This window comes from Gymnogyps californianus, chromosome 1, assembly GCF_018139145.2.
Source record: "Gymnogyps californianus isolate 813 chromosome 1, ASM1813914v2, whole genome shotgun sequence".
In the NCBI taxonomy this organism is placed as follows: Eukaryota; Metazoa; Chordata; class Aves; order Accipitriformes; family Cathartidae; genus Gymnogyps; species Gymnogyps californianus.
The window spans coordinates 71563233-71587946 of NC_059471.1; the positions used below are offsets into that span (position 1 = coordinate 71563233).

Consider the following 24714-nt stretch of genomic DNA (forward strand, 5'->3'; position numbering starts at 1 on the left):
GACAGCCTGCCACTGACAGATAATAATTTCTTAAAATGCTTGAATGTGCTCTTGCAGCTCAGGTGTCCAGTGTCACACCTGGTCCTCCTGACTGGCCAAGCTGCAAACGTTGGTCTTTTGCAAGACTCTTCCGGGAGAAATGTCAAACCTGGAATAAAGATATACGAGAGTTATTCGGACATAAAAACCTTTTTTAATGGCATAAACATTGAATGTGTTATTAAGATAAAATTTTCCAGTTTAGGCTCACGTCCTTAGAGACACATCACTTCCATTGGTTTCAGTGGTGTATCTCTGAGGAAGCCGCAGTCACTCTAGAACGTCCCAGAGAGAGGAGGGTGACTTTTCACCAGCACAATTCTTCTTTATATTGCTCTGGCAGTGTAAAAATTCTCTAGTATTAAAAAGAACCCAGACTCAAACGTTGATTTTGCTGCCTATCTAAAGCACTAAACCGTACTACAGTTCAGGGTTATTAGTAGCAAGAATCCTGTTGGCCTGAACTAGCAACTGTATAATCCGACTGTACAGTTGCCTATGCAACACATTCTTCAACTTCATCAGACACTTTCAGGCCCAATTACTGACAACAAAGCTTATTAACTGTGCTTAGTTGGGAAAATTGGTTCCTTTTATACTGGATTAATTATTATACATGTCAGTAACAACATATTTGAAAGGTTAAAATACTTGGGCTGAGCCTGATAATCTGGCAGGAATTGGTTCCACAGCTGGAGACCACTTATTAATAAATCTGTCCGTGGCTGCAATTGTAGTCAACACTCTGAAGCCTGAAGAAAGAAGCAACTTTCTAGCCTGTGCAAGACTCAAGCTGGTGACAGCCACAGATTTCCAATGTGCTTTGCCAGCAAGGTAACTATCACTATCACCATTTCTACTTCACAGGTAGAGGAAGGGAGGCACAAGGATGCGGTGTCCCAGGGTGCTGGTACAAACAAACACAGAGTCAGGCAGAGAACTCGGGTTTCTGATTACTGGTTTTTGGCCACTGGCTCCCAGTGAGATCTACGTTTCTGCTGCTTCACTGGTGGCTAGCAGCCGTCAGCATAGCACTGAATGCACGGTTGTTAATGCTTTTGCATTAGCCTGTTCTGCTCCGTAGGCTGGCCACAGTGTCTGTACCAGCAACAGCATTCTTGGGCTTCCTTGGTCAGGCTCCAGCATAGCGCACCATGGTAATCAATCAAGTCTGGAATGGCATGGATCAGAGGGACTAAATCCTCCTCTAACAGGGAGGAATCCTGCTTCTTGGTCATTCAATGAGGCATCTAATGTAGCACACAGACTCCTACTACCTGCGACTCAGGATTGGAAACCATGCAAGTTACATGTGCATGTGTGTCAGTGAGTCTCAGACTCAGGCTCCATATAGTGACGCAGACTATAAAATGAGAGGTTGGGAAGTACGTGAGGTGAGTATTTAAGTTAAGGTTGCCTGTTCTAACCTATGTTTCTTCTCCCTTGTTCTAGAAGAGGCACCAGTTTAAACTTGCTTGTATCAGTTTTGATTTGGACTCTAATAAATCTACAATATGTTTTTTAGCATTGAAAGTGAAAGCATTTTAAACTCTAATTCCATTGGATTATTTTCATTAATTGGTAACCGGACACACAGAGACAAATAGAAACTGCTACTACAATTCTGTCTCTTCTGAATTTGTCTTGAGCCGTTGGCTCTGATCCTGCAGCAAGCTTCCCTGTGCTCCTCATAGACTTTATTAGGGTTTAGGGCATGACTTTATTAGGGTTCAAGTCTTCCGTGGTAAATCAGCTTCAAGGGACTGGACGTTGTTTAGGTATTTACTTATTCACAGAATCCCATAATTGCCAATTTTGTCTTATGTTCTCCACACAAGATCTCATAGGAAAACCAGGGTGAAGTGCTGTGTAGCATGAACAGCAACAGTCTACTGCAGAGGGGGCCAACCCAGCGTAGCGCGGACATCAGACCACCTGGTCTGGGATTCAGGGATCATTCCCCAAAGCCTAAAAATCCACTTAGATTTCTCAGTCATGTTTTCTTCCTTGTGTGGATTTTGGGACTCCCACCTCTCCCATCACTGAGCTCAAAATTATGCTGTTTGTGTGGGTCTTTCCATGGACGGAATATACTTGGGAAGAAGATGCAGAGATGGAAGAAGAGATGAAGGCTGGAGCAAGGGCTTCTCATGCAGCATGCCTGGATGACTAGTTTGGGCTGATCAACAAGACTGTCCGTAGGATGCTGTTTATTCTGAGCCTTTGCCTGAAAGATGGGATTTCCCTGTGCCCCCCACTCAATTTACCAGTTCCCAGTGGGCAAATCAATTCCGGTGACCAGACACAAGAGGACATACTACAGGACAGCTTTTGTGCTGGGTCAGGTAACAGGAGCACCTCTTTTGGGGTCAGGTGGGTCCCTTGCATTGCATCACCTAATTTCATACTGGAAATTGTGCCCGCAGCACCTCAGTGTTCAATGAGCTTTAAAATGGGGTGGCGTTGCTCTAGTGTCACCCCCTCCTCCAGGCACCATCCAGAGGGCCCTGCTCCACCATTTGAGCTTCATTTCTGCAGAGTTTAGGAAACACCACCTCAGCACCGTAACACATCCCTACAGCCACGCACTGCAATACGTCCCCAAAAGGAGTTGTTTAAATAGCTGTTAAAAACAGACCCATCACCAGCACCTGGTTTTGATGGGATTTGTGGGTATTGGTGTCCTGCAGGTGCACAAAAGTCGCATTTTCAGCCTTCTTTTTTTTGAAACGCGAGCGTTAGGGACCTATTAAAGATATTTTGAACAGTTAAAAAACCGCAAATACACGTGTATACACGTGAGTCCAGCTGAGCGCTGACTGTTGGGCCCCGCCGAGAAGCACCAGCCACCTTGCGAAAACTGGTAGTCACGGGCCGGCGGCCGCGGTGAGGAGGCGGGGGCCGGGGCTGGGCGACGAGGTGGGGGCTGAGGCCGGCCAGAGGCAGCACCACCCTCCTCGCCGGGGGTCGCGGCCGGCCCGCCGGCTGAGAGGCCCCACTCCCGCCGGGGCGAGGCGAGGCGAGGCGGGGCGGGGAGAGCAGCCCGCCCTCCATCCCTCCCTCCCTCCCGCCTCCGGGCGGCCGGGCGCGGCCCTGCGTCTCCTCGGAGCCGAGCCGAGCTGTCTCCGCGGCGGCCTTCACCTTCCTCTCCTTCCCGGCGGCGGGGCTGGGGGCGCGGCCGAGGCCGAAGCCTGCCCGCGGCGGGAGGAAATGGAGGCGGCGGCGGCAGCAGCAAGGCCGGGCGGCGGCAGCCGGGGCTGAGCGGGGGCGGGGAGGAGCCGCCGTTGCCACCGCCGCCGCCCGCAGCCGGGCGGGAGGGGATGCAGCAGCAGCAGCAGCAGCAGCCAGGGCCGCCTGAGCGGGCCGGCCGCGCCGCCGAGTGAGGCGGGCCCCCGGCGGCAGCGGAGCCCCGCCGCTGAGGGCCGAGGCTGCGGGGCGCGGCGCTGGAGGGCCGGTAAGCCGGGGAGGGGGCGCTGCGAGGGGGGAGGCCCGGTACCCCGGGGCGGGGGCGGGCTGGGGCTGTGGCCGGGGAGGGCCGCGAGGGGCGATTTTCATGTTCATGGTTGCCTGCTCCGGGGGAGAGGCTCCTCCGGCCGGTCGGGCGAGGAAGCCAGCGGGCGCTGCGGGCGTCTGTTGTCTCTACCTGCCGGGGGTGAAGGGAAGCCCGCCCTGCTCCCTCCTCCGGAACGGGAAAAGTTTACCCCTGTTCAGCCCAAGTCCGTGCGCCCGGAGCCCGGCTTGTGGGCTGAGGGCGGGCTTTGCCTCTCGCTGGCTCAGACCACGGCCGTGTCCCGTCTTCTTGGCGGGGCCCCTTCTGCTTTTATCCCCCCACCCTGGGCGGTGAACGGAGCCCCCAGGAAGCCCCGATGCTGGGGAAAGAGGAGCCGCTGCCGTTCCCAGCTGGTGAAGAGCATGGGGTGCCCTGTGGAGTTGGACCTGGCGTCTGTCGAAGAGGGCGCGGGCGTGCTGGGTCGGGGGGGGCAGGGTCCCGTTCCCAGCCTGGGGGCCGTGGAGCTGGCGCACGCTGAGCCTGGCCCCGGGCTGAGGTGGGGTACACAGCTGTTGCAGGGGCTGCTGCTCCGGTAGTTGGTTTTCTTCCCGCTGACAGGTGAATTGTGCACGCTCAGGGAGGGCTCCGCTCTCCAGCAGGAGCTGGAAGAGCGGAGGCGATAGGCCTGTTCATGCTGTCGGGGTGGAGGAAAGCCTTAGGAAAGAACCAGCTTTCAGAAATGCCTGTTATAATGTATGTTATAACATTTAGTAGCACCACACAACTTACCAAAGGAGCGTGTGATAGATTTTAGTCCAGATTTTTTTTTAAAAGTGCAATAAATTGTCCAGACCTCTTAACTTCAAGATAACACAAAGGAGGCCTTGATGAAAATGGATTAGGTATCCCAGCTAGCTGTTGTTTGGCCTTCGTTACCAGTTCCATTTCAAATTACATCATTAGTCACGTGCTGTTGGTAGTTTGAGACTACCGGCGTGCCGCTGTCATTCACGATGCGTGCAGGGACTGTCCTGCCAAGGAGTCCCTATCCAAGCAGCATAAGCTGCAGAGCAGAGGCCGTGCACTGGGTTTTAATGTTGTTTAAATCTTCTGCGCTTTGTCCCATCATTCACATGAAGACAGCAGTCTTCCGCAAAGTACGAGTGTTTTTTCCAGGTAATAGGTTAATCACAGGCCATGGGTCAAGCCTGCCATGCTTTGTGTCTTGATCTTTGGTTTGTGTTTGTGTGTGTGTTTGCGATCCCATTTTTTCTCATGCAAAACTGGCATCTGGCTGATCTGAGGGTTATGTGACCGTTTGTCTTTGGGGTAAGTTAGCCCAGAGAGGGAAGGACAGAGGAGTGGATGGAGAGAGGGGTTTGGGGGATCTTGTGCTCCTAAAAAGTGTGGAACTGCAATAAGAGGGAGAAAGAGTAACCTGAAAAATCCCTACATATTTCATTGTGAGAAAACGGACTAAACCTTCCAACAGCTTTCTTGGTTTTTCTACTTGTAAAGAAAAAATGTTTCAGGCAAGAAGAAGTAAAACATGCATTTGGAAGCTGAAGGAAACTATTAAAGAGAAAAAATAGAAGCTAGTACATGTATTCACTAGAAAATAAGTAGCAGGAGAGGCAACAGAAATGCAGTAAGATCAGAGATATAACAGGAAGTGCGATTACCCTATGTGAAAATGATAAAAATACTAAAGAAGAAGCTAGAGAAAGGGAAACAACATAAACATGTTATTTTAAAAATGTTGCTAATCATTGCATTTACGTGAGCATAATAGTTGAGTTACTCCTGTATATAATTTTGAACAGTCCTGCTTCTTGAGATGGGTAATGAGCTGCTGATATAGATGTAGTTTTGTTTAGGATGCTAGAAATGAGTAACAGTGCCAGCCATTGTAATTACATTATGACAGATCCTCTGACAAGACTCTTACATCGATGAGTATGGTTACAGATTTGCTGTGCACATAAAAAAATGAGTAGACAAAACTGCTTAATATTTTCCTCTCGGCTTTCGACGTATTGAAGGGTAATAGCGGTGGTTGTTATGGATGTGACTGCAATTCTGTCCCCTTTCTGGTCTCTGAGCCCAGTCCTTGAGGTAAGTAGCGTACTGCTTGTAGGTGTCTTTGGCTGAAATGTTGTTCTCCTATCCCTAGAGCACAGGATCTGGCAGCAGGGTCCTGTGTGCACTAACTGCTTTTCCGGTCAGAGCACGTGGAAACTGCTTTTCCTGTGTCATTTAACACAACTTCTTAGAAATCCAATACATAAATTACATAAGGGGATATAGATCAATAATCCTTACTGAATGGTGCGCATCCATCACCATTATAAAAGCGGGCAGACTAGCAAGGATGCTACCAATGTTGGAGGCCATTTCTATCATTCTTTATGTAGAACAAATGTGCTGGGTTAGACAAAAGGGTCTGGCCCAGACCATTCATTATATCTCTGAAAAGCCTTCAGCTGATGGTTAGAAAGAGGTTCTCCTCCTGCAGAATGTTCTCTGCAAGCTTCTGTCAGTCTACTGCCTTGAAGGCAGGTTCAATTGTATTTTGAAAGTCGAATGGTTCCCATGGTTTTAGCAGAGCTACCCAAAAAGTAAAAATGTCGTTGCTACGTTTTGTGTCATGACATCTATTTTGCATTTCTCTCATCTGTGAGAGTTGGAAAATTTTCCAAATGATTGTGATGTCTGAAAGCAAAGGTGATAAATTTCAGTGCTGTAAATGGGAGATGGTGGATGTTGTGTCAGACTGAAAAATGAGGACCTTTGAGACCTGGTGGTTTTCAGCATGAATCTTAGAGCAAGTTTTGCACTAGTGCAGCGGTCGGATGAGAATAACTTTTGAACTAAGCTGGAAAGAGGCCAGTGCTCTGGAATTCACACCGTATTATTTGCCCTTCCTGGCCAACAGTTTTCGATGTTGAAGAATAATGTGTCGCAGACATTGCATGCTCAGTTGGCAGCTAGGGGATTGCAGCAGAAAATGGGAGATGACAAACATCGTCTTCATGGAGGTCACAGCACCTGTAATTGTCCAAAAGACGGTTGATGCATCTTTTTACCTAAATGCAGTATTTTTAGGAGAAGTACTTAAAAATGAAATCATAAAAGAAGGAAACAAAGGACTTCTGAGAAGCCAAACTGAAAAATATTGCACTGAGAAAATAAAAATAGGCCTGAACGCTGTCATCCTAGCTAAAAATTATGAATTCTTTTTTTTAATTGGAGATATTTTGTTCTTTTCCTCCTCTCACCCATTTCACATAGGGTCCCAAATGTGTTTTGAACTGCTTGTCTGCCTGCACAGGCTTTTGACGTACCCTGAAGACGCTTCACTTCTGTCAGCTACAGTGAGAACCCTTCCTGGAAACATTTGCATTGCTGGAAGGCAAGAGCTAGTTGGAAAAGCAATCAGCACCTGTAGCAGTAGTACTGATGTCACAGGTGGACATGCTGAAACAATGTCAAAACCAGGCTCACTTCTGTTATTGAAGCTTTGTGGGAACGAAAAAGGTGGATTACTGAAAAAATACAAAGTTTGCTTAGAAGTATTAACGTGTTTTTAGCATCTTAGCTGGGAATGAGGACATCTCTTATTCCCTGACAATTCACTCAAGTGGCTGTATAGAAAGTGTGATCACAAACCACGCAGGTGTGACTCATTGAAGTTGCATCTGGCTACTTCAGGACTGAGTTTGATCCTATTGCTAGTTACGTGGATGTTTTTGTTTTTTTGTTCTTCCCGAGGCTACAAGCACAAACCTCACAGGATCGTTCAGAGGATCTCATTGTATGAGATTTTTGTGTTAGATCCTCTTTGGTTAAGTGTTCTGAAGCTGTGTTGTATGTGTCCTCAAAAGGAAGCATTTGCTTACATTTGAACTTTCCAGCACCTGAGTTCAGGCCCTCAAGTATCTTTCTCTCTCCAGCAACAACTGAGACAATGGCGCTTTATTTTTGCAGGATAAATATTCAAGCCTGAGGAGTCTCAGGTTTTGGTAGGTAGGCAGTGATGTTTGCTGTTAGGTTTTTGTTGTTTTTTCTTAAAGTTATGGAAGCTTAAATTTTGCAGTGGAGCTTTCACAGATACTTGGTGTTAGCCCCAGTGCTTCCCTGGATGCATTGTCCATCAGAAGTTGGAAATTCAGCGAAAGAGGTAGCTTAAAATTTTACATTTCTCTTAATGGCTGGGGACTTAAATCTTTTTTGTAATTGGTTTCCTTATATTGCATCTTAACTTTTAACCATAAAACATAATTTATTAGGGTTACAGTTTCTAAAATCAAGCTGAGAAGTGCTCAGAGCACTCCAGCCAACTTAAAAACTGCGAGGTAGGGCAGACACCTTGTGTTTGTAATACTGTGCAGTATCCTCATCCTCACTCTGCTTGGATTCAGCCAGTACCTGTGGTTTCTTTGCGTGTTGAATCTGCGGTCTCAATGGTTTGGGTAACCCTTCCTGCACTCCTGGGGAAGTCCTGTCTTTAAGGCTTACCTGCAGGGATGCAGCTGCAGGTAGTAGGCACTGCTGCAAGGAAACTCTTTTTACTGTTTACGTGGATAGTGCTTAGCACGATGGAAGTAAAAAAATCTTTGAGAACCTACAGTTGATACTTTGCTGGCAATAAAAGTGACAAGATAAAAAGATACATTAATATATTTAAATATTTTGTCAGGTTAAGGTTAGTGTTCTGGCTTAGTAGCTTCCAGCCTGTAATTCATGTAGGCTGGGCAGGGGAGGAGTCCATGTTACATGTCATGAGCTGACTTGGGATAACTAAGAATACTGTTAATGTTACAGCTTGGTTGATCTGCTGACTAGCTACCGCCGAGAGGGGAGCTTTCTTTGTTCTCCCTTCCTTTCCTACAATGAGCCATCTCGCAAAGTCAAATTGAAAAATAAACTACACTTTAAAAAAATCGGGGGATTTGCTGGTCTGTCTCCCTGATCAGTGAGACAGACAGTGCTATTGCCAGCACAAGGAGGGGACTGGGAATGTGTACATGGGGGTGAAAGAGGACTGAAGCCTCCCTTTGATAGCAGCCAGCAGTTACATTGCCTCAGCCTTAACATTGGTTAAAAACCCAGCCAAAAGGACAAAAAGTAAGAAGTGAAATCTACTGCTATGTTTTATGACACACATACATATTAGACTTATGGAAAGTATCTTTCTAAACTGGAACAAAAATAATTAATGTGTCAATCTTTCCTCTTTCAAACAGGAAGCAACAACTTTATATGGCTCATGTCTGACAACATGCACCACCAGTGGCTGCTGCTAGCTGCATGCTTTTGGGTGATATTCATGTTCATGGTTGCTAGCAAGTTTATCACATTGACTTTTAAAGACTCAGATGGTAAGTTCAACTTTAATGTTTGATGTGAAACAGAAAATTGAATAGTGCTTCACACAAATACTCTATCTGTGTAACGTAGTTCTCGGCATGTTACCACTTCTTCAGTAGGATTGAGAACAGAATAACTAAATTTCTAGATGTGACAGTGCTGATATTCAGTTTCTGCTTTTCTTGGTAGAAGTCTGCAAAACTAACATCATGTCTTTTTTTTTGGTGGTTAAGAACAGAGGGGACCATGTTTGGCAGTACTGTCTTGTGAGGTCCAATTTCTCAAATACACTCAGTTTCAGTATCTTCATCTACTAGAAGTCACGTGCAAAACAACAGAGCACAATTACCCGTTTAAAGACAAAGGAGATTCACAAGGAGTTAAAGTGTTCATTTCACACGATACTGGTTTCTGTCCTGTTGTGACTGCTTGTCCTGTGTCTGCAGTATTATGTAAAACTTGTGGAAAGTTTTATTTCATTTGCAATGCACTTAGCCTAGCCACCTCTGCCCTGCTTCTTGCATTCAGTTTTATGCTCTGCTGTTTGACTGACAAACAGCTTATAGGCTTTTGCTTAGCTTAAGTAGCCCAGATGGTATTAAGCTGGTGAGGAATTTAAGCCATTTGATGACACCACACCGCATGTTACAGTTTTCTGTCTGCTGAGGAGCTACTGTTACAAAGCCATCCTACAGAGAGTTTAGGGTGAAGGTGATGACACGACTTGCAGTCCGAAGAGATCTGTATTTCTGCATCTTCCTAAGATATGCAAACATATGTAACTTTTGAAGTGCTGACATCGCTAGTGCCATTTGTTTCAGTGGCTTGATAGTGGGTTAATATATTAGGTGTATCTTTTTAAATAGCATACCTCTGTGTGGAGATTTATTCAGCAAGTCTTACAGATGAGAACTGTAGGCTAACTTAGCTTTCCCTGGTCCCAGCTGTTTTTGAGCCGTAGTACATCTGCAAATAAGTTGGTCTTATGTTAGGTAGTTAAATCTTCCAGTACTTCATTCTATGTCAATTCTTTTTTCCCAGCTCAGGTATTCTTTGAGTGGTTCTTTCCATCAGAGTTTGTCAGGAGGATTAAAATGTAGTTTTAAAAAAAATTTACTAGAGTAAACCCTTTGCATTTACTTGCTTTTTATTATCTTGGCTTGCCAATTTTTCCTCTTTTTTTTTTTTTTTTGTCTATGCTGAATCTTCCTTCCCCTTTGAATAATTCTCTGAGCAGAAGATTGTATAATTTCTTAAGCTCCAGTCCTGCAAAGGCATGACTGTGGTTAAGTGTATGTATATGTTGGAGATACCAGTGTTTGTACTGGGACTAACGAAGGGAAGTAATTTGAATATACCAACAGAATTTTGGAGAAAGTCCGAACAGGATGGCCAGTCCTGGAGGAACTCTTCTAGACTTAATAAAATATGGCTTGTCAGAAATTTTCCTTATTTGGATGTGTCTACTTAGCAGCTAGAACAAAACCAGCAGATGCTCAATGAATCGATGTTCTTTTGTTTAAGCTTTTTACTCATGTCTCAGGTGCATGAGCAATAGGAACTTCTTAATGAGAAAGAGCAAGTTTCTGTCCGTCATCTCTAGTAGCATCTGCAGGCATGCTTTTACCCAGTGATAATGAAAGATACTTTAACTGCTCTTTCACTGAATCAGATTACTTTGATTTTACAAAAGGATACTGTGAAGTAAGTTTGTGCACAACAGTATTTACTGTATCTGATTGCTTGGATGCTTACATTGTTTTCAGTTTTAACTTGCTTTTCCATGTGTGCCCTTTGTTAAAATTCAGTCTAGGCAGAGTACTCCGTTAAGAAAAGGACATAGGCAATACACACATTTTCTTGACCATAAAACAGTAAGCCACTGTGGAGGCAGACAAAGGAACTAGAAGAACAGAACTATAGAAGAAACTATATGAAGGGAAAAGTAGTCCAATGTGGATGGAAATAAATTTTTGGGGAGAAATCATATTCTTTTTGCTTTGTGGTTAGGGAAAGCTGCTTTAAATTATTTTTGATCTTTCCGCACCATGTAAAGTAAAGCTACAGCCTTGTGTTATTTTTCAGTTTTCCTGTAGCATACCAATTGCAAAAGATGCAAAGGGTTCCTCCCTTACATACTTTAATCTGGTCTCAAACTGTTAGCTGCCCTAAAATCATTAAAGAAGAACAAGAGTATCAGCTAAGTTTGTTCTTTCGTTGTGGGAGTCTCTAAGGAAGGCCATCAGTCCAGTAATAAAGAAAGAGGGGATTTTGTATTTATTGCTAGTTAGAGGTCTTCACTTAGAACATCAAAGAAATAAAAGGTGGTCCTTAATGACACTTTTCTTCTGGTAATGTCTAAGAGTTTACAACAGAAGAAACCTGTCTACTAATATGAGGGGAGGGAGAATCCTGCTAGATGAAGTTTTTTATTTGAACATGCTTTGGGAATTTTATTGAAAAATAAAACTCTCCTACTGTCAAGTCCATATAGTTATACTCAATTGTCTACCAATCGTGATATTTGGATTATGACTTCTATGTCTCTTTGCACAGTTTGTTTAAAAAAGACCAAAATAAAAGATAATGGACTTGTTTCTTTGATAAAACTCAACTGAAGTTGTGTCCAAAATTCCCACAGAGAATGTGGGATTTTTTTAATGTGGGAATATTTGTTTAAAATACTCATAGTCTGTCTCATGTCTTGTCTAGTACCTTCCCATTTGGAAACAAATCCTAATGTTTTGTAAGCTTAATACAGAAAGTGATGTTCAGTTGTGTTAGTGGTAAAGCAGAAATAGTTGCCTTCTCCCCACCTTCTGTAATGCTCTTATCTCTCTTCCTTCTTTAGGCTACGGTGCCAAGCAAGAGCCATTGATACTGACAGCTGTGACAAAAGTGGAGGAGGTACCTGTGCCAGAGGAGAAACATTGGCCTGAAGAATTCCAGGTGCATACTGTTGAGATAAGGGTTACATGTATTAAGGAGTGGGAGAAAATAAGAGATTAAGTAAGGGCTTCCTGTTGTTAAAAGGAATTGCTAGACAGGAGTTATTTATTCAGGCTGTTCTATTTAGATAGAGCCAACAGAATTCATTTTAGCTTCACAAAGCTAGTTTGTTACAGTAACCTGCTGTCTTGTTTCATCTGAATGATTCAACTTAAATGTGTTTCCATTTCTAGGAGAAAATCATTACAGTACTCCTTTATCAAGTCAGGACAGTCATTTTTGCTAGCCTTTTTAATATAATGGCCCAATTTTGGATTACTTGTATTCTGCCTTGCCATAGCCATCAGGTTCGTGGTTCTTGAGGGCAAGCCTGTGTCTTGTCTATTCTCTTAGTTCTCTGCCCAATCTCTCTAATTCTTTTTATCAGTCTCCATTTCTTTTTCATGTTTTGTGCTCTTTGTGTTTCACATCTCAACGTTTTTCCAAAGTAGAACATGAACACAATAGTATTCAATACCAGTTGATCCTTTAGATGCATGGTTCTGTGCTCTCAGCAATAAAGCAGAACAAATGTGGTACTTGCTAATTTACAAGGAAACTCTGAAAGTCCCATATGCAAATGTAAATTTGAAACTAGTTGCATAGTGGGCTAAGGCCAATTTTTTTTCCATTGGTTACATAAGTCATCTTATGTTTAGAGTATTTTTGTGATGCAGCATGGAAGATAGGTTTCTGTATAAACATGACACTTTTTGGTTTTGTATGTAAAAAACCTGAAATTTAAGTTATCCTCAAAATACTTAGGAGAAACACTTTGTTCAGTGGAAGGCTGGCAGATCTGTGTAGTGAGTTTTAATATCTTCCTTTACTTGTATGGAAGAGGATAATAAGATTTCTGGATCTAAAACTATTCCCTCTTGACTTCCCGACAGCATGAAACACAGAACAATAATATTAATCCTGGTTGCATGCAAAAGGAATTGTTTTGACAGATAAACAATCTGTCAGGCTGTTCAGATTACATTCTGACCAGGGGATATTGGAGAAGAGTAACAAACAGGAAAAAGTAGAATGAGATTTTTTTTTTTCCTTATTGAGGATTGGGACAAAAAGTAACATCATTCCTTTTTAATGTGTAGCTTGGACACTGTACCTAAAATCATAGAATCGCAGAATGGTTTGGGCTGGAAGGGACCTTTGAAGATCATCTAGCTCAACCCCCCTGCCATGGGCAGGGACACCTTCCACTAGACCAGGTTGCTTAAAGCCCCATCCAACCTGGCCTTGAACACGTCCAGGGATGGGGCATCCACAGCTTCTCTGGGCAACCTGTTCCAGTGCCTCACCACCCTCATTGTAAAAAATGTCTTCCTTATATCTAGTCTAAATCTACCCTCTTTTAGTTTAAAACCATTACCCCTTGTCCTGTCCCTACAGGCCCTGTAGTCTCTCTGTCTTTCTTATAAACCCCCTGTAAGCATTGAAAGGCCACAATAAGGTCTCTCAGGAGCCTTCTCTTCTCCAGGCTGAACAACCCCAACTCTCTCAGGCTTTCTTCATAGGAGAGGTGTTCCAGCCCTCTGACCATTTTCGTGGTCCTTCTCTGCACCTGCTCCAACAGGTCCATGTCTTTCCTGTACTGAGGACCCCAGAGCTGGATGCAGTACTCCAGGTGGGGTCTCACAAGAGCGGAGTAGAGGGGCAGAATCACCTCCCTTGACCTGCTGGCCATGCTTCTTTTGATGCAGCCCAGGATACAATTGGCTTTCTGGGCTGCAAGCGCATATTGCCGGCACATACCCAATTTTTCAGTCATCAGTATCCTCAAGTCCTTCTCTGCAGAGCTGCTCTGAATCAGTACGTTCCTTAGTCTGTATGGATATTGGGGATTGCCAACTGTGTAAATCAGTTAGTGGAAGGGGGAAGATTTGTCAGTAGAAATTTAAAATTTCCCATCACCTGTTAATCAGACAAGCTCCTTTTTCCTCTCTCCCCACTAATCGTGAGGCAGAGGTGGTCATGGTTCCTGTCTCAGTCTCAGAAAAATGAGACATATCAAACAGTTCATCCATTTTTGGGGAGAGGAGTCCTGCCTACTTCTCTTATTTGTCACAGTAAGCGCTGATGCTCATTGTGTGAATTTGTGTCCACTTAATTTTGTTGCAGCTTGGATAAATGGAAACACTGAATGCCTACAGGTGCTAACAACACAGAACTTTTATCCTAAATTCTTATTTCCCAGCCAGATGGGTCAGCATCCCTAAGCCCCATCTTCTCAGAGATTAAAGCTTAATCTCTGTTGAAATTCCTGTCCAGCCCCTCAGAAGCTTTCTTACTGGCTGTTGAAGCTTTGTGGGAGTTCCAATATTTGGTCAAGTCATGTTTTATCCACACAGATAAGACCCTGCTGCTCTGCAGCGACTTAATTGTTGTATGGAAAAGCTCTTACTACTGTCTACTACTACGTAATGACTTAAGAGTCGAACCAATGTGTACAGCAGCAGCACAGGAAGGAAACTGTGTGCTACTCCTTTTAGTTAATACATAACAATGTTTTAATTGTGAATCTGGGAGTCATTAGGATCTACAGTTTGGGGATTTTTATACTTTAGAATTTGATCTGAAAACTAAATTCTTGCACTTTTGTTTTTTCTTTCCCCTCTCCATTTCATAAAGCCAACTGGAAAAGCTTTTTCTGGAAATCTGATCCGCCAGCCCCTGGTTCATATGGAAAGACTTGAGCTTCTCAGGAATGTCTGCAGAGACACTGCATTGAGAAATCTCTCTCACACTGCAGTTTCCAAATTCGTCTTGGACCGAATATTTGTGTGTGACAAGCACAAGATCCTGTTTTGTCAGACGCCAAAAGTGGGCAACACTCAGTGGAAAAAAGTCTTGATCGTTTTAAATGGTATCTACTCTGCTGTGGGTGTGTGGGTTTCTTTGAGGAGGAGGAAAGAACAGAATTGGTCCAACTGGGACAACACAAAAATGGATTCTTTCTGCTTTTCTGTACACTGATACTCAATTTCAGCCTTTCATTATTCACAGTTGCTTCTAGTCCTTTCAAAACATCTCTTTTAAAGAAAATACACCTGTTCTTTCTGTGAAAATAAATATTGTTATTACTTGGCTCAAAAGTTATTGAGTCATGAAAGAGTACCCATATGCATGTGGGAGGTAGATTGGTTATCTTTGAAGGGGTGGCACTAATTTATAAAATTTGAAACAAGTAAATTACAAAGTATCACAATTCCCTAAGAAACAATAATATAAAATTTCTGACTTGTGGCCACTGACTTTTAACTAGGGTTTTTTAGCCGTGAAGAAAGCTAGTTAAAACTTGGCAGCTGCTGGTGGTCTGTACTGCTGAAATCTTGCGTATGTGCTATCAGTGAGCCATCCTAGGACTTATGAAGATTCTGAGGTGCTTAAGGCAGTAGTTTGGTCAACAAAGGTATGTTATAAAAGACTGAAAAAGAAGGAGTAAAGGGACTAGTGTGTTTGAAAAAAGATCTACAAGGTGAACGCTGCCTGTCTATATGTAGCCTACCATCCTCTTCTAGTAGCCTGGTATGCCAATAAAAATAACTCATTTCCTCAAGATTTTCTACTGTACCACTACCTGCACACATAAACCTAACATGATCGTATTTAACATAACACACCCTTGTTTGACATGAGACTCTCTTGCCTGTCTGTGCACCAGGGCTGTGAATTTGCTACATATAGTCAGGTCAGTTGAGGTCCTTCTGTGGTTTTGCAGGTGGCATAGCTCACCAAGATGTGGGCAAAACCTGAGCACTGTAAACCCAGCTTTCTTGTTAGAAGCAGCCTGCGAACAGCCAGCTCTGCACTTGCGTTTTTATGTTTTCTTTACCTCGTGTGAACTAGTTTGCACACCCAGAAGGAAATGGTCACAAACTGGCAAAGGAACTGTGTCCCTCAGCAAAACTTTTGTAGGAAGGAGTATGTCTTTAAAAACTTTAATATTAGTTTCAACTTTGATATATGGATGGGAGCTGAAAATCCAGCAAAGATACTCATGCACATAGGTATGGGCATGTGTCTTAAATGCCTATGAAAGCCACACTCCAAGAAAGTGCTAAATATGAAACTATAAGAGTGCATTAGAAGTACCTGCTCTTATCAGAATTTAACATAGATAACATGCAAAGAATAGCTCAGGACAGGCAGGGATATGTTGGTTGTCCTGAGTGGAGGATAACTCATGTCTTACCAGCAGGGAACCTTTCGCCTTGAGCTTCCTAGTACTGGCATGTTGGATAATGATAGAAAATTGTTTCCACATAAACACTGGTCTCTTCTGCCTTGAGCTGCCAGCGTACTAATATCTGCTGCTGAGGACTACCGCTGCAGTTGATCTAACTTTCTCCTCTTTGGGTAGTTTCAGCAGGCAGGACTGATACTTGAGGGGGAATACTTTACATCCAAATACCTAAGTGGTATTTGGAGGTTCAGGATGGAGAAATGCAGCTGTGGCACTGTGGGGGAGCTAACTCTGCCACTGCTTGTACTGAATCTCTGCTCTGGATGAATGCAAGGTTTTGGTTTCTGAGGCTGTCTAATCTGACATCTGTTGTCCACGTGTAATTCACCCAGAGTACCAAAATATATAATTAGAAAACTGAAATTAATAAAATACACCACCAAAAAAAAAAATTGTAAAACCGAGAAGCTGAGTGATGTGGATTATTCACTGCAGTTCTGGAACAGAGAAGGCTGTGGAGGCTTTCACCTAAAGAGCTTGTTTTGTATCCCCCTGTTCTTGTTGCAGGTTGGTACTCTGAAATGATGCTGTTGTGTGAAGGCTTACTCCTAAAGCGCAAGGGGCCCACATGAGATATTTCTCAAGATCATAAAAACTTCCAGGATCGGGATCTTAAAATAAATGCATCAGAATTTAGTGACATTATTTTTCTTGTCAGCTTATGTGCTTGCAGAAATGAATATCTGGAGGCTTTCTGTTGTTAATTTTAGTGCTTTTTAATCTGTGTAGTATTGTATGATTGGAATTTTTATTTCAGCACAGCATAGTCAGTAAAAGAACTTCATGGATCCTGACAGCAAAGTGCTTTTCTGTTGAAGGAGTTCCAAAAGCAGCCCACGGCATTTATTTTTTGTTGGTGGTAGAAACTCAGCCAAAAAGCTGGTTCCTCCTTTGGAGTTAATCCTCAAAGTCTTCCTCGATTTGTATGTGTGGGCAGAGGGAAAGAGAATGGGGACACTGAGGTGGGGAGTTTTAGGCTTAGACATAATTGCTGATGAAATTTGCATAATGTGCTTTTCTGAGAGTTTGGAGGCCATTTGGTCTTGGACCTTGATATCACATACCCTAAAGAACTTTAACAGTTTTCAGCTTCGCAGTCAGAATCTCTCATCATTTAACAGTTTTAAACATAGTAACCATAAATGCTAAAAATACAGAAAAGAGAAAGATAAAACACAAAGCTGTCAGCCAAAGGCACACATGCTTGCTTGTGCTCACTTTTTTTTCCCCGTGAAAGATTCACTTGCTCTCTCTTTTTGATTCATCTAGGAGCATTTTCTTCCATAGAAGAGATCCCAGAAAATGTTGTACATGATCATGAGAAGAATGGCCTTCCACGCTTGTCCTCCTTCAGTGACTCTGAAATTAAAAAACGGTAAGAGGTGGCTTCCCAGGGGTGTGGGACGGGTTTGGAGTCAGTGGTGTTATGGACAGTCAAGAGTACAGTTGAAGTCTACATCTGGAATTGAGGACTACGGGGTTTCTGCTCCACCGCTTGTATTATGGCACTATTCTGTTATCCTCACAGATGTTGCTGTGAGTACCTCCCTACTGGATTTGAAGGAGAGCATCATTGTAATTGGTGATATAGTTAGGTGAGCCAACCAACTCCCTCTGGATATAGGGTTTCTGTAGTTCAATGCATACCTAGTTGTTACATAGTTCACCTTCAGAAGGGAAGGTTTAGTTGGAAGATCCACCCTGATGCCTTGTACAGTAAATCTTACTGCCTACATTTAAGATTGTCATTGCAGGCAGATTTACTTACTGGGATTGAACTGGATAGGTTTAAAACGTTAATGCTCCTTAGCCTGAGAGTATTGTCCATTCTGCTGAACCACTTTGTCTTCCTGTTTGGGTGCTTCTGGTTCTTCTCGGAGCAGAAAAAATACTTCTCTGCAGTAGAGCCTTCTAAATTACTTTGGCTAGATTTTTGACTGTGACTGCTCTCATCTCTACTGCGGCCTATGCCATATATAATCCCTGTAAGGGGTGGCAGCATGGAGAGAACAGGACTTAAGATGACAGTGGACACTTGTAAGCTTGTGCTTGCGTGGTTTTTGTGTGTATTAAGCCATTCCGAAGAGTTAGCCCCTTATACTTGTGGTGTCAGCTATGAGTAGAGCTCAGTCCGAGGTTTGTTGCATTCAGCGGTACAAATACATTTATCACAGTTGTGCCTGTGGAAATGGGGTCACTTGATTGTGCTGATAGTGTGCAAGATAAAATACTGTCACCGTGTTCTTGAGAATGTGGATCCGTTCTCCCTCCCTGTGAACAGCCCTGCATAGAAAGTAAGTGTTTAACTTGGGGATGAGCCATAGCTAGGTTATTTGAAGTTGAATGCCATTATGATTTGGGTTGTTGCAGTCAGCCCACCACAGAAGTTGTGCTGGAGATGCATAACATGGGTTTGGTTGGGAATTCTGAAATAAAATGTCAGAGAGTTTAGGTATAGAGAGAGGGATGGTGTGGATCTGTTGATCTAGTTTGCTGACCTCTAGCCCTGCCTGGTTAGGAGTAAGTCAGGAGAACCTGAAGACTGATCCAAGTGGGTGTTGAGGCTGGAAAGAGTCCATCTGTTTATTTCCGTGAGGATTGGGCTCTAAATCTCCTTTCTCAGCTATTTACTGAAATAAACTTTGGTTTTAATTTACTCCTCCTACAGATAATCTCTGACTACAGAATATTACAGCTCAGTGGTATCACAACAAAATGTGAAATTCTGTTGAAAACTGTGGTCTCATGAAAATAATGTTCTCAACCATTATTGAAAGCATGACAAAACATCAAATAAAATACCAGAATATTTTTTTTTTTTTACTTAAGCAGTGATTTGTCTAACTACATGCCAGTGAAAAATGCATCCCTCTATGCATACCAAACCACTTTTTCCATGTCTTTGTGTATTTTGCTTCTTGAGCTTAATCACATGGCATTAAAAATATCTTTGACTTGGAGCTTTCAGCATCTTTTCAGCATCTTTCATCTCCTGTTTATATGGATTGAGATAAACTAAGCTCCTCCAGTTTGAATAAAATGTGAAAACTAGGATGAACTGTTTCCACTTTGCACTGTATACAAAATCTGTTAGTAAAAAGACAGAAATTGTATTTCTAGTCCTATTGATGATAATATTGATAGAGTATGCAAGTGGTGTAAGATTCATATTGCTGTGTCTGTGGTCAGTTTCTGTACATTTTGTAAGTCTTTGCTAAACACACTCTAAACACTTTCCTAAACACTTTCCTTAATTATTTAATTTCTTATTTTTTTCCTTCCTCTGTTTAGACTGAATTTATACTTCAAGTTTTTTATTGTTAGAGATCCATTTGAAAGACTTATTTCTGCATTTAAAGACAAGTTTGTGCACAATCCTCGGTTTGAACCTTGGTACCGGCATGAAATTGCTCCTGGCATCATTCGTAAATATAGAAAGAATCGCACAGAGACCAAAGGGCTGCAGTTTGAGGATTTTGTGCGCTATCTGGGTGACCCTAATCACCGATGGCTGGACGTTCAGTTTGGTGACCACATCATTCATTGGGTAACGTATGTGGAACTTTGCGCCCCCTGTGAAATCACGTATAGTGTGATCGGACACCATGAAACCCTGGAGGACGATGCTCCGTATATCTTGAAAGCAGCTGGCATAGACCATCTGGTATCATACCCCACGATTCCACCAGGCATAACAGTGTACAACAAAACAAAAGTAGAGCGGTATTTTTCGGGAGTTAGCAAGAGAGACATAAGACGCCTCTACGCGCGGTTTGAAGGCGATTTTAAACTCTTTGGTTATCGGGAGCCAGATTTCTTGCTTAACTGACGCCTAGGATAAGCTCTGAAGAAGTGTCTCATGGATTAATCTAAACCTGCGTGAATACCAGCTGCAACACTGACAGAGCTGAGAATGACCATTTGTTTTCTAGCTTTTTGATGTTGCTCCATTTTTCAGTGAAATATTTGTCATATGAACAAGTAGGGGCTTATAGTTGTTGTTTACTGACCATGTTTTCAATATGTGACACTGCAATCTGTTAGGAATGAAGTCTCTGTTATCTGAAATGCAGAGTTCCACTTCTCCCCTCTTCCCTCCAGGAAAAAAGAGGGAGACCGAATCTTCCCCTCCTTCTCCCAGACAGAATGCCATTTTTAAAATGTTGTGAAGTATTTATAAAGATGGCAATTTCACTGTAGGTTAACTCTGACATGTGCGTGAACTTGATGATTCATGCTCATGAGAAAGGCATGTACTCTCCCATGAGCTTTGAAAATGAGAGGCCAGTACAGGACTAAAAATTGATTAAATGCTTGACAAATAAAATCATCTAAGTTCGGTCATGTGGCTGCTATAATAACAGTAATGCTGATCTAATCCCATTCTTGTTTGTCACAAAATGAACCTAATTAGACAGAAGCTTTAGAGGTGTTAAAAAAGGGACTGGTTCCAGAGCCCAGTTGTCTTTGTATTTTTGTCAAGTGTTTACTGTACTTACTACTGATCTGTTGAGCCTCATAATTCTACTTTTGATTTTCAAGATACTACTTAACTCCTGGCTATGTAAGTTATCTGAGAACACCAGATGCAAATGGAGCATAGAAGAAATATGAAACTGCTAGGGAAACTTTAAGGAAAATTAATTTAAAATAAAGTATTGTATTTGCGGGAGCACTTATAGAAATCACGAGATGCTCTCACACAATTTAACTTGTTTTGTCTTCTAACAGTTAAGATTAATAAAGAAGCCACAAAAGCGGGATGTCGTATAAAAGAGCTGCTAGAGTTACTTGGATTAACGATCTACCTTTTTCTTATGTCCAGCCTTGCTCAATGTTCAGTACCTCAGAGAACAGAAAATTTACCCCCCTCTGAAAATTCATCTCCCTACTGCTAAAGGAGACAGGATGAATCCCTGATTTTTCCAGTGATTCACTGCTGTGGTGTCCCGACTCAAAAATGCCCAACATTTGTGTTACCAATGGGGTGAGTTGGCTACTTGCCAGGAGTTTGAATGTCACTTAAATTTATGTACCCATTTTATGCATTTAAAAAAAGGAAAACCAGAACTAAATGGATGCAGCCATCATATTTGCCTGTGCTTGCATTGTGTCTCATAAAGAGCAGTCTCTTGTTTGAGTTCACCAGCAATAAAAATCAGTGCGCCGCCACCTCATCCCGCAGGCTATGGGAGAGAGAGACCACGTATCTGAAATACAGGAATTGGTCTGTCATAGTAAGCATGTGAACTGTGTTTTTTAAATCTTAGTCCCAAAGATTAGTTTTCAGATCAGCATAATGTTGCTGGCTAGAAATGCTAATGATGGCCAGTGCTATGGAATCTGCTTTTAAATCCAGCCACAGTATGTTTTTGGTAGCTTCCTGTATCAACACAAGGAAGCATCTTGCACTTGGAAAAAGGAAAGCTGTGCCAAGCTGACATGTGCTGCTACCCACAAAAAGGAAGCCCTGTTGTAGCTGGAAATTATTTCAGAAAGATCTCAACAGACTAATTGAAATAAGGGAGAATCATTAACTGGGCATCGTTAGCAAGAGAATAGTCCAGGGTGACAAAGCTGAAAGGTGGGATTTTTTTGAAAAAAATTTTTTTTTAAAACAACAATTACAGTGCCCTAACTTGTTAGTTCTTAACCAATGATAAAAAGATGTTAACAGCTCCAGGTTTTTCTGTGATTTTCTTAATATGGGAACTTAGCAAAATGTACTGTTAAATGCATTTTGGAGCTAATGACCTGATTGATTACCTCTCTGCTGATTTAAAATGTAACAGTGAATAATGTATAGTAAATTCAGGCCTTAAAGTTTAATTCTAATAAAGATAAAGTAGAATTGTTTTCCTCTGAAAGCATAAGCTACTGATCACACAGAATGCCAATGTATGTTTTTATTTTTCTTGGTAAATTACTTAATGTATCGATTGCTTAAAAATTGCCAGGTGGAAAGTGCTACGTAAATATTAAGTAATAATATTTTTTTCTAATAACTTTCTCTGTGCTGAGTTCTTTCAGGCATCTGACAGCAAATGTGAACAGAGCTATGGACTGACATAGGCAGAGGTGTGTACTGCTCTCCCAGCTCTGTGCTCCTGTGCTTTTCAGGCTGGGACTGGAACACTCATTACCATTTCTTCAATTCAAGCACAAAGTTCCTCCTTTCAATGATACCCTCCTGAGTTATATTTTCTTTCTAGAAGTGTGTTTTTTCCCCTCACATGGCTGAAGTAACGATGGTGCGGTTTTCATGAATCTTGCAGAAACTCTGATAACATGAAAGCCCTTGGTGAGGTATGGTCGGGTTCTCCTTATGTCGGTCCGGTGCAGGTAGGGTGGCCAGAGCATACTGTGTCAGGGGAGGAAGCTCTTGCCCTGCTAGTTATGATGAATGAAATGCTTGGGTTTTGTTTGAGCTTAATTGTACTCTATACAAGGCTTTTACAAATTTAGTTCCAGTGGCATGCATGAACGTCATTTGGCTGTTCGGATGTCATTTGCATACCGCTTTCAAAGTGCAAGTGATACTTATGTCATATTTTGGGAACTGCTGGCCCAGATGTTACTTCTTTTATTGTTGTTATAGCTTCAGAAAACAAACTCGCATCCTTACTTTGTGCATATCTGTTTCTTTTTGTTGTCTCTCCTCAGCAGCTTTTGAATCCTCTGGCCCATTTTAACCCCATTTTACAGAGGAAAGTCGAGCTCTTAGGGATAGTGAGTTGCAGTAATCTTGAAAATAGGAGAGGAAATGTTCTTTGTACATTGGAGAGTCCGTGCTGTATGTTAGCTTTAGGGAAAGTACAGACAGGAAACTGAGTTTTACTGCTTCTGCTCATCGTGGAGCTCCTTGTTTCCCATGGACTCACTTCCCTAGTGCTCAGAGTCTGGCCTCTGATCTCCGCTAACAAAGACAAAAATGAATTAAAATGTATTCCATGGGTCTGTTATCTTCACGTTCCTTATAAAATTAAGGACACTTCTAGAGAACAGCTGACTGGGGTTTTTTTGAGGTCTTGGGGTTGGTTTTTTTTCTTCCTTGTGGTGAAAATGGATCCAGAATTCACTTGCTTGTGAACCAACTTTAAGGGCAATGCCTGTCCCCTTTTCTTTTAACTTCGGCACACAATGCATTATCACCAGTGTGCTTTCTGATCACGTGCCATGAAGATGTTTTTCTGTAGTTAAAATATATGTGCAATTTTTTATTTTGGGAACTGTTCCTTAAAAGAAGTAGCAGTTCAAAAGTGGCCTGAAAATACATATTTTTCACAGATAAGCATGTTGTTTTCCTATTCGTGCTTAGATGCTGCCCTGTTTGTATTGAGGGTAGCACACCCCTGCTGCTACCACTTGTCTCTGTCCTCAGATCAAGGAAGCCATCAGACAGCTCCGGCTTTTGTGTAACATTACTTTTTCCTTGAGGTGTTAATAACTTTGTTGGCTGGGAATGCCACCTTTGATCTTATCTGTGCTCCAGAAAGTTTGCTGAGAAAAGAGTGATTATATAGGGATTGCTTAAGCTTATGTTCTCAGATGAAAAAGGATGTCTCGTGGGTGTATCTGCCTGTATCTGATATTCCTTAATTGACAGAGAGAGGGTGAATGATCTTTCTGCCTAATGGCCTTACCGTGATTTACACTAAGCCCCCATCCTATTATTATGGCAATGTGAAGGGACCTGGAAGGAGGTGTAAATTCAACGTGTGCTTATTTTAAATGTGAGGGTGTAAAAGAAACTTGACACAGGAGTTGGGCCCTGAAGATTTATCATGGCTAATTGCTTGTTACATGTCATCTGCAGAGGCTGGTGTGGTTTCTTTGTGGCCTGCGCTTGAGAAGATTTGTGCAAGGTAGAAAGAGGCTTGTGGGTGGTGGAAAATTCCCTTTCAGCCCAAGTTAGCTGTGCGTGTTCCTGGGCCGCTGCTGTGGGGAAGGTTTTAGAAGGAAATGATCCTATTAGCAGCAAAGCCTGCAGTGCTCGGGCTAGCGAGCGCAGAGTGCCTCCCTCCTGGAGGAGGAGTGAGATCAGCTTGCACTGATGTGTGCAGCTGACTTCGGTGCTGCCTTGTATAAATCTCTGGTTTTCTGCTTTTAATGCAATTGTGTGCAGCTGAGCTGTCGTCTTGCTTTCCTGCGCGTGGCAGTAGCCTGAGGTGCCTCATCTCGTCGCCACCAGAGCAGCTTTGAAAGGCCTGCAGCCTGTTTTCCTGTGCAGTTGGAGACGTTTCCCTTATGAAGCGAGGAGCATTAGGCCTGCAGCCATGCAGCTGGTGGCAACAGGCTGGTGTAAGCACAGAAATGGTGCTGTTCGGGGCTAGCTACTGTAAAATCCTCATTTTTCTCTTTTAATCCAGGCAGGACTGAAAGGGAAAAAAGATGTGTGTTTGCTTTGAGTCATAAAAAGGAACTGCGCTGATAGAAATTCCAGACTGGTAAACCCAGGCAAGGCAATGTCTGGGAGAGCAACGCTGAAAAAAGCCGTAGGCAGTTGCTTTAAAGCCCCCCGGAGATGCTTGACTCCATGTTGAAGGAAAGTTGCTGAAGCTTTATGGGAGGTGTT

The 24714-nt window shown here is 42.8% G+C and overlaps 1 protein-coding gene across 1 annotated transcript; it reads left to right on the forward strand.

Annotated features, from left to right (window-relative positions):
• The first annotated feature begins 3403 nt into the window (after positions 1–3403).
• CHST10 (carbohydrate sulfotransferase 10) lies at positions 3404–22102 on the forward strand. Its single transcript, XM_050899108.1, has 6 exons — positions 3404–3493; positions 8776–8910; positions 11751–11848; positions 14525–14759; positions 17409–17514; positions 19431–22102. Exons 2-6 carry the CDS (start codon positions 8799–8801, stop codon positions 19966–19968), a joined length of 1089 nt encoding a protein of 362 aa, XP_050755065.1. The 5' UTR covers positions 3404–3493; positions 8776–8798; the 3' UTR covers positions 19969–22102.
• The last annotated feature ends 2612 nt before the right edge of the window (positions 22103–24714 follow it).